At 36.1% G+C, this 18,465-nt stretch overlaps 1 protein-coding gene across 1 annotated transcript in view; it reads right to left on the reverse strand.

The window, feature by feature from the left end:
* The window catches only part of LOC123566583 (zinc finger RNA-binding protein-like), a 38,857-nt gene extending 23,959 nt beyond the window's left edge, over positions 1–14,898 (reverse strand). The window contains exons 1-3 of the mRNA XM_045360829.2: positions 14,793–14,898; positions 2,589–2,801; positions 2,095–2,188 (exon numbers count right to left, since the gene is read on the reverse strand). Coding sequence (XP_045216764.1) covers positions 2,095–2,188; positions 2,589–2,792 — 298 coding nt within the window. The 5' untranslated portion in view covers positions 2,793–2,801; positions 14,793–14,898. The remainder of the gene's footprint in view (positions 1–2,094; positions 2,189–2,588; positions 2,802–14,792) is intronic.
* Between the last annotated feature and the right edge of the window lie 3,567 nt (positions 14,899–18,465).

Consider the following 18,465-nt stretch of genomic DNA (forward strand, 5'->3'; position numbering starts at 1 on the left):
CTATTTTGGGAAAAAAGCTATTCGTGGAAATATAGGTACTAGGGTATAAATTTGAACAGTAATAAGTATTTTTCAACTGAAATTTAACTTTTACTGTAATACAGCACTTTATTTTGAATTTTGATTTCAAATTTCACAAATCTAATGACCACAAGTCCATGTCTCTTTGTTTTGTATTTTTGAAATTATCAACCAACATATTCAGTTCTGTGTCACTTGGGGCAAGCAGAAACAGTGGAAATAGAAGTATCGATACTAGTGGGACCGCCTCGGTGATATTATCACCGGTACCCTCATCTAACTTACGTTGTTTCACCCCGCAGTCGAATAGTGACCTCTGATTTTCTGATATTGCCGCACGTTTGAATGTTTTGTTGTAATACTTTCCGTTATGTGACATGTTTTTTAGAAAACGATTAACCGGAAGTAAACACCGAAATACGAATTAATTTATCTCCCCTGAAACACGGACTAAAATCTAAAATCCGGGACACGGAACATAACGGATTAGACTGGTTATGCGTAACACGTGGTCAATGTGCTATAGTAAAACAAAAAAATTGATACCAGACAAACGCTTCCTCCGGAAATAATAAATGTAAACAAAATCAAAATCATCTGCTGGCGTAATTTTGGGAAATTTTACCTTGCATTTTGGGAAGTGTCTCTGCCACAGTTGGGAAAAATTACTATATTTTTGGATTGGGAAGTAGCCGAATATCGGCCTCTGTTATATAAGGATGAAAAGCCCTGTCGCCCACTCGCGAGAGCCCTGGGTTACCAAGAGGGGAAGGGGCCCAGGCCTGTGATTTTGGGGAAAAAATAGCTCAGTATCTGGGCAAAGGGGAATAAAAAAACCTGATGTAAAATCCATTTTTGGGGAAAACTGCAAGATTTAAAAGGAATTTTCTGAGGGGAAGGGGCCTGTTAACAGCCACTATTATAAAAGGGAAAAAACAACCAAGTTTCTGTAGAATTATTTCAAGTTGGGACCGACAGGTAAGGATTTTTCTACTTTTCCCTTTAGGGGCTAATTTTTGAAATATATGAACAATCCCCAAAAACAACAAGTATTACCTAACCAAAAAAATATTCGTATGAAGCTGATACAGTCTTAAACATCCTAAGCATTCACCAATCACTGATTTGAAAGTGCAACCAAATGATCATCTAATGAACATATAACTGATTGACACAACAAACAAAAATAGCTCTTCTTAAAAGGAGGTATAACAAGAGCACCGCCTTGCTGATTTTTTTGTATATAGAAATATTGCCCTACCCATGATTTTCTAAGTCTAAAAAGGGCCATCATTCTTGCAAAAAGCAGGATAGAGTTATGTTTCTTGATGTACAGCGTCCGCTTATGATGGTGAAAAATTGTTGCAAGTTTTAAAGCAATAGCTTTGATAGTTTATGAGAAAAGTTGACCTAAACATAAAACTTAACCAAGAAATCTGATATTTTCTTAGTTCAAAAGGGGCCATAAATCTTGCAAAAAGCAGGATGGAGTTATGTTTCTTGCTGTACAGGGTCAGCTTATGATGGTGAACAAGTGTTGCAAGTTTCAAAGCAATAGCTTTGATAGTTTAGGAGAAAAGATGACCTAAACATAAAACTTAACCAAGAAAACTGATTTTCGAAGTCCAAAAGGGGCAATAATTCTTGCAAAAAGCAGGATGGAGTTATGTTTCTTGCTGTACAGGGTCAGCTTATGATGGTGAACAAGTGTTGCAAGTTTCAAAGCAATAGCTTTGACAGTTTAGGAGAAAAGTTTACCTAAATATAAAACTTAACCAAGAAATCTGATATTTTCTAAGTACAAAAGGGGCCATTTAAATCTTGCAAAAAGCAGGATGGAGTTATGTTTCTTGCTATACAGGGTCAGCTTATAATGGTGAACAAGTGTTGCAAGTTTCAAAGCAATAGCTTTGATAGTTTAGGAGAAAAACTGACCTGAACATAAAACTTAACCAGGCAACGCCGCCACCGCTCAAATGATGACAATAACTTTTTTTTTTCAAAAAATCAGATGAGCTAAAAAGGAGGTATAAAGTTGCTAATCTGAGAATCTGACAATGAAAGTGTTAATACCTGTCTGTTGTTGATACTGCGTATCTCCAGTAGTGTAGGTTGCAGTTGCTTGTGCAGGCTGATAGTAAGTCTTTTGTTCATATGTAGCTGCAGGCTGTATATAAATGATACAAGATTAGGTTTGTCCTAAGTCTGTTAATAAGGGGAAGTGAAATGTGAAAACAGCTCGAATGTCCACTTGCAAGAGCCTTTTTAAAAGAATTCTAATAACAAATGATGACATCCTACTGGTCAAGGGAAAACTTCTTAAATCAAATGCAGCATCAGCATGATTGTTAACTTAACTCACACACCTTTTTACATTTAGTCAAATTCCAGTCTAAAGCTACATTCATGACAATCAAATACAGACACTTACTAAAAATACACAGACCAGTGATATTCACTAAATCAAGCAAAATATCCTTACTAAATCATCAAAATGTCAGAACAATTTCTCTTTAAGTTTTTAAAACTCTCCAAACATGAATGGCAGTGAAACGAAAAGTACTTACAGTGACTGCCACCTGTGTTCGAGCATAAGCATACTGTGGTGTTGTATGCTGTGTCTGGTAGGCATCATATGCTTGTCCTGCTCTAGGTGCTGTTGCATAAGCAGCAGCTTGTGGTGTTGCTGCCACAAATGCTGTTTGAACTGCAGCAGGATATGCAGGGGCAGGCTGTGCTGCATTTGCTGCTGGGTACACATAATGCGCCATCTTTCACACCTAAAATAAAATTTACATTTTGTTATTGAATCATGAATGTGATGCAAGCCAACAGAACTCCTGTAAACCAGACACAGAAACAAGAGCAGAGTAATGTGGAGCAATATACGCCCGTAGGTATGACCTCTGACCCCTAAGTGTGACCATGGCCTTGAAGCGAGCCATCTGAAACATGTGCTCTGCACGTCGTCTCAATGTGGTGGTGAACAGTTGTGCCAAGTTTCTTTAATATCCTTCAAGCAGTTCAAGCATTACGAAGTGGACATGAAACAAAGTCATATGAACTCTGACCTGTGTGACCTTGACCATGAAGAGGGCCATCCAAAACATGCACTCTGCACGTCATCTCGATGTGGTGAACATTTGTGTCAAGTTTGTTTGAAATTATTCAAGGGGTTCAAGAGCTACAGAGCGGACACAAAATTGCTAAAGGTATGACCTTTGACCCCTTGTAGTAGTTTTAAAAAACTCAGAGCTTATGTTGTACTGCTATATGTCCTGTCGACTTAAAATAAAACTTATCTTAATGCTGTAGTTAGCTCGAAAGTGGAGAGACTAGGGCTCATCATAAACAAGAGAGCGTGCTAGACTATTTCGATGCTACATAGTGACACTGGGCACATCTGAGGAAACTGGAGCTGTCACTGGAGTGTTTAATGACTCCAATGGTGGATGAAGATATTGCACAATAGCTCAAGTCTGTGTCAAAAATATTAAGTAATAAGCGAGGTAAAGATAAAGTGTATCAAAACACTATATAAGTATAATTCTAAGCAAAAAGGGGCATAATTCATAAAATATTGGTTCAAGAGTTATGCACCTTGTGTCATATGATGTTGGTGATGACATGAAACAACTACTTCAAGTTTGAATCAAATGCATTTCGTAATAACTGAGATATACTGATATAGTGAAAATGCATCAAAATTAACCTTAAATTCCAAGTATAACGGGGCATAATTCATGAAAAATTGGTGCCAGACTGAGAGTTATGCACCTTGTGTCATATGATGTGTGTGATATAACCTGGAACAACTATTTTAAGAAATCAAATCCATTTAGTAACAAGAGATCACAGAGTGATCTTGGCGCCCACCAATGTGCCATTTTTGTGTGTTCCAAATTTCAAGACTTATTGACTAGTTCAAGGTCAAATTTCATTTCCGTACACAACACTGTGCATGTGGTCTAAATTCGAAAGCTGTAGCTTGAGAAATGTGAAAGTAGGTCACTATATCAATTTCATGGACAAAAATCTTTGTACACAAAACTATGCATGTGCATCAAGTTTGAAGACTGTAGTTTGAGAACTTTGAAAGTAGGTCACTAAGTCAATCTTAAGGTCAAAGTTTATTTTGGTACACAAAACTATGCAAGTGTTCCAAATTTGAAGGCTGTAGCTTGAGAAATGTGAAAGTAGGTCACTAGGTCAAAATCAAGGTCAAATTTTACTTCAGAACACAAATCTATGCATGTGGTCCAAATTTGAAGCCTGTACCTTCAAAAATGTGAAAGTAGGTCACTAGGTCAAAATCAAGGTCAAATTTTATTTCGGAATACAAAACTATGCAGGTGGTCCAAATTTGAAGCCTGTACCTTAAAAAATGTGAAAGTAGGTCACTAGGTCAATGTAAAGGTCAAAGTTTGTTTCAGTACACAAAACCATGCATGTGGTCCAAATTTGAAGGCTGTAGCTTGAGAAATGTGAAAGTAGGTCACTTGGTCAAAATCAAGGTCAAATTTTATTTCGGAATACAGAACTATGCATGTGGTCCAAATTTGAAGCCTGTACCTTCAAAAATGTGAAAGTAGGTCACTAGGTCAATGTCATGGTCAAAGTTTGATTCGGTACATAAAACCATGCACGTGGTCCAAATTTGAAGGCTGTAACTTGAGAAATGTGAAAGTAGGTCATTGGGTCAAAATCAAGGTCAAATTTCATTTCGGAACACGAAACTATGCATGTGGTCCAAATTTGAAGCCTGTACCTTCAAAAATGTGAAAGTAGGTCACTAGGTCAATGTAAAGGTCAAAGTTTATTTCAGTGCACAAAACTATGCATGTGGTCCAAATTTGAAGGTTGTAGCTACAGAAATGTGAAAGTAGGTCACTAGGTCAAAATCAAGGTCAACTCGTGTCAAGGTTCATCTTGTCACTCAAAACCATACATGTGGTCCAAATCTGAATGTTGTAGGTTATTGACAAGAAGTTTTTAAAAGCTTTTCCCTATATAAGTCTATATGAACCATGTGACCCCCAGGGCGGGGCCATATTTGACCCTAGTTGGATAATTTTAACAAACTTGGTAGAGAACCACTAGATGATGCTACATTACAAATATCAAAGCCCTAGGCTTTGTGGTTTGGACAAGAAGATTTTCAAAGTTTTTCCCTATATAAGTCTATGTAAACCATATGACCCCCGGGGCGGGGTTATATTTGACCCTAGGGGGATAATTTGAACAATCTTAGTAGAAGACCACTAGATGATGTCACATACAAAATATCAAAGCCCTATCCCTGTGGTTTTGGACAAGAGGTTTTTCAAAGTTTTTCCCTATATAAGTCTATATAAACCATGTGACCCCCGGGGCGGGGCCATATTAGACCCCAGGGAAATAATTTGAATCATCTTGGTAGAGGACCACTAGATGATGCTTCATACCAAATATCAAAGCCCTAGGCTCTGTGGTTTTGGGCAAGAAGATTTTCAAAGTTTTTCCCAATATAAATTTTATTAGCAACCCCAGCTGATAAGCCATCACTGTTAAGAATTTCACAAAAAATCGATACCAGGTTCAGAAAATTCAAAATAAATCAATTTATTTCATAACTAACATTAAAAAAACTTATATGTAATAAATCAGTGATAAATTGCCTTTTTCATGGTATTAAAATAATTTATCTTAGAAAATAAATATTTTTATCACTATCAGTTAAACTGAATACATATCGATATTTTCGGCCGATTTTGTGTTTACCAGCTGTTGACACGCGCTCGTCGCGTGTATGTTGCATGACCCCGTATGCGGGTCATTTATCCTTAATTAATATTCATGAAATTTTACAACCAATCAGAAAACTGATTGCACTTCACTCCAAAACTTTCGTCATTCGCGTATGTTTACAAACAAGAAAGTTGTGATGACCTAAAGTCTCCGCCGTTTTGCGTAACAGAAATTCGTAAGTATGAAAAAACGAATAATGATCCTGAAAATATAATCATTTCTCTTTAAAATGATGCATTAAATATGAAAATCTGACAACGATAAAGTATCCGCATCTGCGATTAAAGGTGATGAGTTTTTCGAAATTAGCAGGCCGGCCGATGTTGCTTTGATCCGCCATTTTAATTTACCGACGCGGTGAAATCCAATAATTTCGAACATCGATTTAAAAGTAAATAGTGGCTAAAAGAACAAAAATACTTTAAACAAACATGTTATATATTATAAAATGTAATTTTATTTTACGATTGTATGTTTAATTGAGTGTTTTATTATGTAAATCGAGAAAATCGATTTCACGGGCACCTGCTTTCATTACGATCTTGGTTGCGAGTAAATATTTGAAATAAAAAAGGTTTTAAACGTTCGAAATTATTTGATTTCTGTTATAATATTGCAGTTTTACACAAAAAATAAAGCAATATTTCAATAAGCAAAAGTTGGGTTTACGATTTTAATGTTATTACAAGGTTAAATCGTCTCAAATTACCACACTCGGAGAGGCAGTTTGCTAAAAATGTTTGAAATTTACCATTACGTTTAGAAGTTCTTCCCATATTTTATTTTATTATTTCATTTTGTTAAATAACTCTAATTATATAATTTTTTTCAGGTAACTGAAGTTTTCCACCTGTGTATCAAAGTCAACACTTCAGAAGCACCATATCTGGTTCCAGTAAAATAAAAATAATGAATAGTTGAAAATGGATGGTGAATTTATCGGTCCTTTTTGTAAAGAGCTTGGTTTACAATTACATACGATTGCTGATATCAAACCTTTGACAAACTGTCACATACTAAATGGTGTTGTCTTAGAATTGTATACGCAATACAGAAACATTTCAAAAGTTGTTGATGTGTTGGTACGTTTGAATCCTGAACTTTCGACCATCCATGTAAATACCTTGAAATCTAGAATCAACCGTATTGTTGAAATTAAAAAGAAATTGGTTTCGAAGAAAAAGTAAAAGGTGTGACCTCAGTTGATGACCTCAAACGACAAATATTTGAGAATGTGCCAGTTAAAAAGAAACTGTATGTAACCCCATGTAAGAACTTGAACAAGTCTTGTGAGAATTCTTCCGCAGATCTTACAGATGAGATTGCGTTACTTAGTCCTAGAGGAAGTGAAATAGACACGATTCCTGTGAAACAATCAAATGAGAATGTGAGAGACAATGTGTCCCCTGATAATCTGAATAGCCCTGAACCCCACAATGTTGAAACTTTCAATAAAAATGAGAAGAAATCCTAAATCTGTTTGACTATGAAATAAAAAAGAAGGCAAACTCTCTGCAACGTGTAGTGCATGAAATTGAATCGGCGAAAGAACATTTGAAAAGCCTAGAAAGCAGGATCGGTCACTATTCCGTCCGAAATGTAAATAACGTGATGAGACGGCAAAGCGGAATTTGCATTTATTGCGGGAAACACAAAGACAGCTGCTGCGCCAGAAGAAACTAAATGATAGTGATAGTGAAACAATCAGTCAGTTAAATGAAAAAATTGAAACATTGAATTTAAAATCAGGCAATGAAATTGAAAAGCATGAACAAAAAAAAGTAAACGCTCAAAAATCAGCCAGCTACTACAAAGTAAGGGCATCAAAACTTAGAGAAAAACTGAAAAACGACAATGATGAACCCCTGAGAGCATTGAGAACCAAACTTGCGGAAAAAGACGCAAAAATACGAGAACTAGAAGCAAATTACTTGATTCTTCAAGATGAATTACGTGAAGGTAAAATTGAAACGAGAACAAAAGATGGAGCCTTCACTGATAATGTCCGGCTTTGTGTAGTTGAATTAAGTGGTCTTGAAGTGGCGGTTGAAAAAATCCCTGAAGTTGTAAGAACTGTTTCCAAACATTTACATGGTGTTGATACATGTAGGTCTGATCTACCATCAAGTACTACCGTCCAAGCTATTGTTGATGAAGGACATTTCCTAGCTAAAACCTTTATCTCCCAAAAGCTGTCTGAAACCGAGAACTGGGGTTTAAACCGCGATGGCACAACCCGTAGAAAACAAAAGATTCTTGACACTTCTGTCACATTAGCATCTGGAGATATCCTCAGTTTAGGGTTTACTAGAGTCGCCCATGAAACAGCCCAAACAATAAACAATATGACCAAAGACCATGTTACTGAACTTGCAACGTTAAACCAATGTCTATCAACTGATGAAAGCGTAGAACATTTTGTGAAGGAATCATTAGGCAAGCTGGCCTTTACTATGAGTGATTGAGCCAGCAATGAAAAGAAGGCAGACCGACTACTTGATGAATGGCGAGATGAGGTCTTGAGCAACTGTGGTGAAACGCAACAAGATAAGGTCCTTCATTTCCATTGCATGGCCCACGTATTACTTGGTTTTCATAGATACATTTGTAAGGATCTCAAAGATCACGAGTCGAAGTTAACTGAACAAGAAGCGCTTGGACGTGATGGACTCTCTGTGTTTTCATGCTGGCGAACAAAAGGAACAGTAGTTGAAAGGGTCTTATTGACAACATCAGACGTATTTGGCCCCTCTGGTGACCACCATGGCGTAAGAGATTTGTGGGAAGCCTACTGTGCTGCAAATGCTATCAAATCAATAATAGGCAATTACAAAGACAATAGGTTTAACGCGTTGTTTCAAACGGCTGCCGAAATATTTCTACACAGAGCCCATTTTATCCATGTCCTAGAAACTGTCAAATCCCCAAATTTAAAGCTGAAGTCTGTCATTGCAGACCTGAAGGATGATCGTATTTTTGCCAGCATTCAATGTCTTGGTCTTTTCTACCTGAGAGTCACTGGCCCATATTGGGCCCTTATCACAAACTCCGATGTCCCGTACCTAGAACTTCACAAGGAAGTGTCCGACATGAGAGATTACCTTGCGGTGTTAGAAACTGATCCTGCTGCCATTCTTCAGCGTAACAAGATCTGGAAGGATATCCATGTACAGTATGAAAAAACTCTATCAAGTTCCTTAGAGGAGCTAAATGAAAAGAACAGAGAGGCTGTGTTTGAATCAGTTAAACTTGTTGCAAATGCCATGACCAAAACAATTGAAAAACAGTTAGTAGACTTCATAGAAGATGGAGCATTTTCAGATACCCCCTCAAAAGAAGACCTACAAAGAACCTTCTTCGCCCACTCAACAAACTTGGGTTGTGAGCACCATTTTGGCGATCTTGATAGCAGTCAGCGCCGCAGGCCGAGTGCATCAATGCACCATCATTCCTCAGTGCAACTCCTTAAAAGAAATAGAACAAATTTAATGAGCTGGATTGCCGATATGCCAGAAAGTGAAAAAGAAGCACTGTTAAAATCAGCAAGAAGCGGTGGAAAAAAATTGCGTGAAAAACATAGAAGACAGGAAAAAAATGTCCTAAATGAAATAAATGAAGAAATTACCAAAAAATGTGACAAAGTGAAAAGCAAACGCAAAGCCAAAAATGACCTAAATTCTAAATGTGGTAAGACAAGAAAATGTAATGAAAATTCCGCAGAAAATGAACTTCTTGAACTTCTACCAAGCTTTGATGAAATAAATCAAAATGAATATATAGCAATTGCTTATCAGGACAGATGGTATCCTGGTGTTGTGTTAACTGTACAAAATGAAAAAAAAATTCTTGTAAAATTTATGGCACCAACAAGGAAGCCCGGTTACTTCATCTGGCCAGGTAGAGAAGACGTCCAAACAGTAGAACACACTTTTGTTTTAAAGGCTGGATTTATTCCAGATTGTGTGAATTCAGGCAGAATGTGGTTCATCAATGACAGTCACTGTATTCAAAAAATATTTGAGAAGTTCAAAAATGTGTACTTTTGAAAACTGAAAACTTATTGTAAAATGGTTGTGCAAGAAATGTAAGAGATTTACATATTACAGAAACTTGTAAAGGTTGTAAATGTATATATATTATATAGCTATAATGTGAAAACTGATGTAAGATTGTTATGTGAGAATCTGTATGATTAAATGTAGACTTACTGTTTCAGGAAGTAAAATATTTCTGTGGAATATTTCTGTTTACGGTAAATGATATTGCACTTGTGTATATATAATGTGTCATAAAATGTATCATATAATTAAGGTAGAATCAGCTACCTTTAGCAGGTCATTACATCAAATAGCAATTTAATGTTTGATTATATTGCATAACTGTACACTGTTGATTTTCTCTGTTGGTTTACATTCATGCAGAAATGAAATATGAAGTGAAGAAAAATAAACTTGAAATTTTATATATGCTTTGTTTACTGTGTTGGACACAGTTAGTGTCCTGCTATAGTTAATGCCCTTTAAAAAAAGCTTGTTAAAAGCAGTAGTAAATGATCTCTCTGCATTCCAAATTTCATCAAATTATCTCAAATAATAAAAAAGTTATGGTGTTTTTAGTATTGACTTTGTCGAACAAGTAAAAGTTTCGGTGCCGTCTCCGCGCTCGCGTTTCCTTATAAAGTATACAGTAAAAAATTCTGAAAAAGCGCGCATTTTTACACATTTGAAATAACCATAACTTTTTTATTTTTTAAGATATTTTAAAAAAGTAAACTGTTCTGAAAAGCTCTAAACTAGCCCTGTCAAATGCAATTAATTACTCTATAAAACAAGTTAGTGCAAAAAATGACCTGGGGTTGCTATATAATAAATCTTTGTAAATTATAGAAATAAACAAAGGGCCATAACTTACTAAAAAATTGTTGAACCAGTCTGATTTTCAGGGGGACACAACTAGGGTACCAATACATCATTCTGACAAAGTTTGGTCAAAATCCCCCTAGTAGTTTCTGAGGAGATGCGATAACGAGAAATTGTTAACGGAAGGACGGACGGACGGACGGAAGGACGCCGGACCACGGACGCAGAGTGATTTGAATAGCCCACCATCTGATGATGGTGGGCTAATAACTGAGATAGAGTGAAAGTGTATCAAAACATTAACCTGAAACTTTAAGCTGAAATATTGGTGCAAGAGTTATGGCCCTTCTGTCATATGATGTAAGTGATGATGTGATGCAAGACGCTGACTCCGGGATGAGTAGGATAGCTCTCCATATACTTTGTATAGTCGAGCTAAAAATGTTATACAACACCAGTGATATCCAGTGATAATGAAGCAACTTTAGGCAAAGTTGAAACTGCTACTGTAACAGATCCACTGCTGGAAGTGGCCTATAAACCTACTATCACTACAGGCACATTCGAGCCAATCAGCTCTCGATCACCATGTTACTTGCATAAAATTTGGCATGTAGCATTTAGCATTTGGTATGTAGCATTTAGCATTACGTTATTGGCATTTAGCTATTAAAATATTTGAGATTTGGCAATTAGCATGGGCCTTCAATAGTCCAACAAATTAAGACGCGATCCTAGGAAATATTGATTTATTTTTCTTATGGGCTGGCAATATCTCCATTCACGTTAAACACAGTTACACTCGAAAGACCAAAGAAGAGGAGGAAATTTCCAATGAAATTTTCATCGCTGCCAGCGCTTTACATGCTATAGGTTTAAGGCAGTGGCTAGAGAACCGGAACCAGTTCCCTAGACAGCAAAATTATTCGCCTGGAATCGGTTCTCTAGCCAAAGTACGTGCATAGGCTAGGGAACCAGAGTTTATTTCTATGCATAAAGCTGTCGAAATTCACATTGTTTCTTTTGGTAAGTATCAAGCATATTACTAACTTTATTAAATTTACCATCTTAGCAAGTCATGCCCTTGCATTTATCAGCGTTTACCATGTCGACAAAGTGCCATCGCCGCATACTGTCCACCATATTGGTATAATATAAACTAGTACGAGTGAAGGCGGAAACCGTTGTACGGTAATTAACAAAGTTGGAACGTTACTGATTATAACACTAGTGAAAACTACTTTGCTGTTTTAAAATGTTAATTGCTTTAAACATGTTTTTTGTTTAAATTAATTAAATGTGAAATGGTATTGTTTTGTATATGTGTCAATAGATGTTTGCAAATGTACAAAATAATTTAATTGCCATTTAAGCTTCCAGCGGATTCTTTGATCACTTGCTGGTTTGTAACACCCCTGCATTTCATGTGCATCATTTTTTCGGACTGGATTAATTTAAAGTTTGCAAGTGATTAGCAAATTTAAAAAAAACAATGATCAATACTAATAAACAAAAATTACTTAATTTGTTTTCATTCCAATATGGCAGACAGTATGCGGCAAGCACACTTTGGAGACACAGTAAATGCAGACAAATGCAACAGCATGGCTTGCTGAAATGGTAATATTAATTGAGGTAGTAACTTGCACGATACTTAACAAAAGAAACACTGTGAATTTCGGCAGCTTTATGCATAAGAATAACTTTCGACTCCCTAGCCTATGCATGTTAGAGGACTCTAGACACTGCCTAGGTTTAAATGCTGATTATGCTACGAATTAAGATATAAATTCAAATAAAACTAACATGTATCAAAGGGCATCCAATTCCTCATTGCTTTATAATAATTTCCAAAATTACAAACTTTCTGGTGATTTAAACCTATATATGATACTGTACACAATCAACGTTTACCGCGTCAACACGCATTGTGCGTAAGCGAATCAGCGATAAAACCAGTAACATTACATTACTATGTACTGCGATTTATCCTCCATTATTTTGGTCCTTCTAAGTTTTTATGTTAACACAGCCTGTCACAAATACAATCTTCATTCAAAATCAAACATTAAATTATTTTGACTAGGCATGCTAGGGGTTTTCCACACAGGCACAGGTCCAGTGTTTATTTATTGTTTAATATACAAAATTCTTTTTTTCACACAAATATACTTTTTATATGTTAGTCAAATAAAAAAAAAATCGATGACCAAAAATCCGGTCACAGTATAATATACATTGAAAAGGTGAACTATGCGAGCGTAACGCTATGGGAAGATAGGCGATTTCATTCCGGACAGCAGGCGTGTTCCTGGTTTTTATCACTTCGTTTGGCAGCTGAAATCGCCGGGGATAACTGAAATATTTCTCTCGTAGAGACTTGTACTGTGTATTTCAAAGCAAGTTATGGGGTCAGTTTAGTATTTATGGAAGGCTTTAAATGTTTCAAAGGTGCGATCATGCAGGTAGCGGCTGCAAGTGTATAAACTCTGATTTTGAAATGTTCTACAAGTGTGCCGAGTAGCTTCCCATAGCGTTACGCTAGCATAGTTCACCTTTTCAATGTATACAATACTGTGACCGGATTTTTGGTCATCAATTTCTTTTCATTTGACTAACATATAAAAGAATATTTGTGTGAAAAAAGGGATTTTTTTATATTAAACAAAAAATATACACTGGACCCGTGCCTGTGGTTTTCCATAGTTTCCCTTCCAAAAATCAGTTTTGTCCCACATTAGTCCAAATAATTGTACTCGAAAATTGAATATCGTTATATTTTTTTGACTTGTCGATATCCGCCTCCGAGTACAAACCAGAAAAGGTAAAAAATGTGTTGACACTGTCCTATTCTTTGCGTAAATAACACCCAATGGAATCTATTGGGCGGGAATTATGTTATAATAATGCAACGGATAAAAAAAGAAATACATACATAGAAAGCCTGTAATTTTTCCTTTTCAATGATGTATATATTACCGAGATTTCTTGAGAAAAATTCAAACTATGGCAGTTAAAAAAATGCCAAGGTTTAGCACGAGTGTACTACATATTGGAAAATGGCCGATCACCAGTAAACACATTACCAGGTCGGAGACTTGCCCTGGATTGAGAGACAGTCTCTAGATCTAAACACTGTCTCTCGTTTGAAAGACAAAATGTCTTTCGATCGAAAGACTGTATTTAGCTTAAGTGTTGAAAAAACATGAAATCATTATTAAAACAATCATTTCATTACAGTCGCATTATTTATTCACTGAAGCAATTTGTTATTTCAAGTAAACTTTACAAGAAACACATTACCATAGAAGTTTGCTTAAGCATTATAATGCTTAAACAAAATTCCCAAAATAATTTTGATTTTGAAAATTTGATATTAGAAAGATAATTTTCTGTATTTGAAATAAATTTGCGCATTCTAAAAAGAGAGTTTTAATTACTCTTTCAATGACTTTAATTGCTTAAGATAATTTGAGTCTTTTGATCGAAAGACATTTTGTCTTTCGAACGAGAGACAGTGTTTAGATCGAGAGAATGTCTCTCAATCCAGGGGATGTCTCCAACCTGATTACTATACGAAGCGTTTTCATTGGTCACGCCTCCGACCGCCATTACATGAAGACGATTGAAAGGTTAGAGGTTTAAATAAATATGTCCTGTTCTTATGTTTTATATTTACTATTTATGATTTAAAACAACAGGTAAGCTGTTAGGGCTAAAGAAAAATTGTGACTTCTGATAAATCTTAATTTCAATCCACCACAGTTTTGATTGTTTCTGGTTGAGACCTCTAGGTAGACAACGTAAAATATCAAAATCAGTCTACCAAAGGTCTCATTATTTAGACTAGTCCCACATGACAAAACAGTTGGCGGGATTTTGTCAGCTTCAAAGTAATAGTCTAGATAAAATACTACAGGCTGTGCAAGGTTACCAGACCTATAAAAATCCCTATAATTTGGAAAACATGCGTTGCCGGTTTCAACTTCAGGGATATCGTAAATTTTGAAACTTGTTTGCGTTGAAAAGCAAATTATTATATTTAGATCAACAGTTATACTGATATCACAAAGTTTCATTTATTCTCTATCTGAAATTCAAATGTCCGAGTAAACCATTACATACAAACACTTCAGTTGCCTTTTTAAAACGTTTTCTTGATCGATCTTCCTTTCTATTTTTTTCCCAGCGAGACAAATGCCCGGATGAGCGTGTGCAAAGGCGGTGCTGTAATATTTTTGATTCAAAATATTTCGCCATTTGATGTAAATGACTACTAAATTTTCTTTGAGGTTAGAGACCACCAATTGTTTCCCCATCGACTTCGTGTAGGACGGCCTTCAATAATTCGAAAGATGTATACATATCTAATCACTTTTTTTTTCAAGAACTATATTAGATCTAGTTCCACCAAAATATTGGACGAAAAACATAAAGTGATACTTTATATAATAATTTTCGTGTGAATGGGATGACCCCCTATTTACATCGATGGCATGGCAGGAGAAATTTGTTTGATAAAACCTTTTTCAATACACATAAAATTTAGCAGATTTTGTCAAAATGTATAATAAAATACCGTAAATGCAGTAAAAAAATCTGTTTTGAAGAAAATAATCACTTTTGGGTTTGTTTACATGACTGATCAATCAGAACGGACAAACATTACCTTATTGCCGGGTACACACTTATTCCAAGCAAGTTTCCTGTACTTTTTGGAATGGTGGTCTCTGACCTTGGAGGCCGCATTGCCATTCAAAATCATCCAAGTCACCTAATATTGTTTATTGAAATAAAAGGAGATTTGGGCTAAATTGATTGTTCTTAGATAAAAGATAAAAAAGCATGAGTGAGGGCCCATGTTATGACAATGTGGGACAAGAGTCTTAACCCTTCTGAGTGTCAGAACATTTGTGTTAATAATACGTGAATGACTGTCATTAATTCCTAATACTTACTTCTACTTCTATATATCCACGCAGACTTTAATGATTACAAAATGTGTCACATTTTTAAAAGTGCATGAGAGTGCAAGCTTAAAAAAAAGAAAAAGATATAACAAATGATCATCCCTCTAGGGAGTGTTGCATCTGGTAAGTACCCAAAACACCTCTCACATCCCTAGCATTGACTTAAGCAGACTTTTATCACAGTAAAATAAAATGTTCTTTGCAATACTAAAGACCCGGAAAATATATCAACATTTTAGTTAAAGGGCAAGGAAATGTTGTTCTTATGTCAATTCCATCGGCTAGAATATCTTGAATAATTTAAAGAAGTGAAAGTATTTTCAAAATCGGCTTAAAAATGAGAAAGTTATGAGCATTTGAATATTTGATCAACATGGCAGCCATTTTGTTTCCATGGCAACAAAAAAAAAGCGGATTTATTAAATTTCTAGATACATATCTGAGCTGTATTTACTTATTTCTGTAAAACTGTTTAACTGTTCCTGGCCAATGTGACCTTGACCTTTGACCTAATGAAATCAAAATCAATCGAGGTCATCTGCTGGTCATGACCAACCTCACTATCAATTTTCCTGACATTAGGCCTCTTGAGTTATTGCCCGGAAACCATTTTACTGTTTCTGGGCACTGTGACCTTGATTTTTGACATACTGACCTCAAAATCAATAGGGGTCATCTGATGATCATGACCAACCTCACTATCAATTTTCCCGACACTAAGCCCAAGCGTTCTTGAGTTATCCCATTGAAACCATTTTACTGTTTCTGGTCACTGTGGCTTTGACCTTTGACATATTGACCTTAAAATGAATAAAGGTCATCTGCTGGTCATGACAAACCTCCCTATCAACTTTCATGACCCTAGGTCCAAGCATTCTTGAGTTATCATCTGGAAATCGTTTAACTGTTCTAGGTCACTGTGACCTTAACCTTTGACATACTGACCTCAAAGTCAATAGAGGTTATCTGCTGGTCATGACCAACCTCCCTATCACCTTTCATGATCCTAGGCCCAAGCATTCTTGAGTTATCATCCGGAAACCGTTTAACTGTTCTAGGTCACTGTGACCTTAACCTTTGACATACTGACCTCAAAATCCATAGATGTTAATTGCTGGTCATGACCAACCTCCCTATCAACTTTCATGATCCTAGGCCCAAGCATTCTTGAGTTATCATCCGGAAACCGTTTAACGGTTCTGGGTCACTGTGACCTTGACCTTTGACATACATACCTCAGAATCAATAGGGGTCATCTGCTGGTGATGACCAACCTCCTGTCAACTTTCAAGATCCTAGGCCAAGCTTCTTCAGTTATCATCCGAAACCATTTAACGTTCTGGGTACTTGATGACCTTGAAAAGCCGTATTGACTTACAATACCTCAGAATCAATAGGGGTCATCTGCTGGTGATGACCAACCTCCTGTCAACTTTCAAGATCCTAGGCCGAAGCGTTCTTCAGTTATCATCCGAAAACCATTTAACTGTTCTGGGTCACTGTGACCTTGACCTTTGACAAACTGACCTCAAAATCAATAGGGGTCATCTGCTGGTGATGACTAACCTTCCTATCAACTTTCATGATCCTAGGCCCAAGCGTTCTTGAGTTATCATGCAGGAACGGATTGATCTACATTCAAACCGACCGACATCTGCAAAACAGGATACCCCTCCTTCTTCGAAGGGGGGCATAGTAAAGAATTCAGCAGAGTGTAAATGACATTATAAACACATTACAAGAGGGCCATGATGGCCCTATATCGCTCACCTGAGTACCATTGCTCTAAATGATAAGATCAAGTTTTGACATAGATCACATAGGCATACACATATGTCATCAGGATAAACATTTTCTTGTAACAGTCCCTTTTGCCCTATGTATCACACACTAGTCAGGGCCAATCTCAATATCAAGTTTGAGGATCCTAGGCTCAAATGCTGCATTTTTGTACTAGCATGACTATTTCTTACCCTGGAAGACTTAAATAACATTTAAAACCAATCTCATTAGATGCTGCCGAGGTTTATTCATTTACATGAAATAAAGGGAGGTAATTTGTCATATATTCAGTCAAAAGTTATCTACCCTGATTGTCCGAGACAATCTGATGGCATAAATGACATTTCAAATCCGTATCTTCATTGGTTACTGAGATACACCCATTTTAATTTGAAATAAAGGGAGGTAATTTGACATAAAATCAGTCCATAGTTATTTACCCTGATTGTCTCAGTCCAACTAATGACAATAATGAAATTTCAAATGAGTCCTAAAAAATCTTACTGAGATAAATCCATTTTTGATTAAAATCAGGGGAGGTAATAAACAATATATTAGAAAAGTATTCATATTGATAAACATTCAATCAATAGTTATCTAACATGACTATTTCTTACCATAGAAGACATAAATAACGTTTCAAACCAATCTCATTACAAGCTGCTAGGTATATTCATTTACATAAAAAATAAAGGGAGGTAATTTGTCATAAATTCAGTAAATATGTATCTTCACTGATTGTCCAAGTCAATATGATGGCATAAATGAAATTTCAGATCAGTAGCTTCATTAGTTATTGAGGTATACCCATTTTAATTTGAAATAAAGGGAGGTAATTTGACATAAAATCAGTCCATAGTTATCTTTCCTGATTGTCCCAGTCTAACTAAAGACAATAATGAAATTTCAAATGAGTCCGTACTTACTGATATAAATCCATTTTGATAACAAAATAGCTTATTTTGGCCCTTTCAGGGGCCATAAGTCTGGAACCCATTAAGGGATCTGGCTGGTTCAAGAAATGAACCAAGATCTTATGGTGACAC

The sequence above is a fragment of the Mercenaria mercenaria genome, chromosome 8 (assembly GCF_021730395.1).
Source record: "Mercenaria mercenaria strain notata chromosome 8, MADL_Memer_1, whole genome shotgun sequence".
In the NCBI taxonomy this organism is placed as follows: domain Eukaryota; kingdom Metazoa; phylum Mollusca; class Bivalvia; order Venerida; family Veneridae; genus Mercenaria; species Mercenaria mercenaria.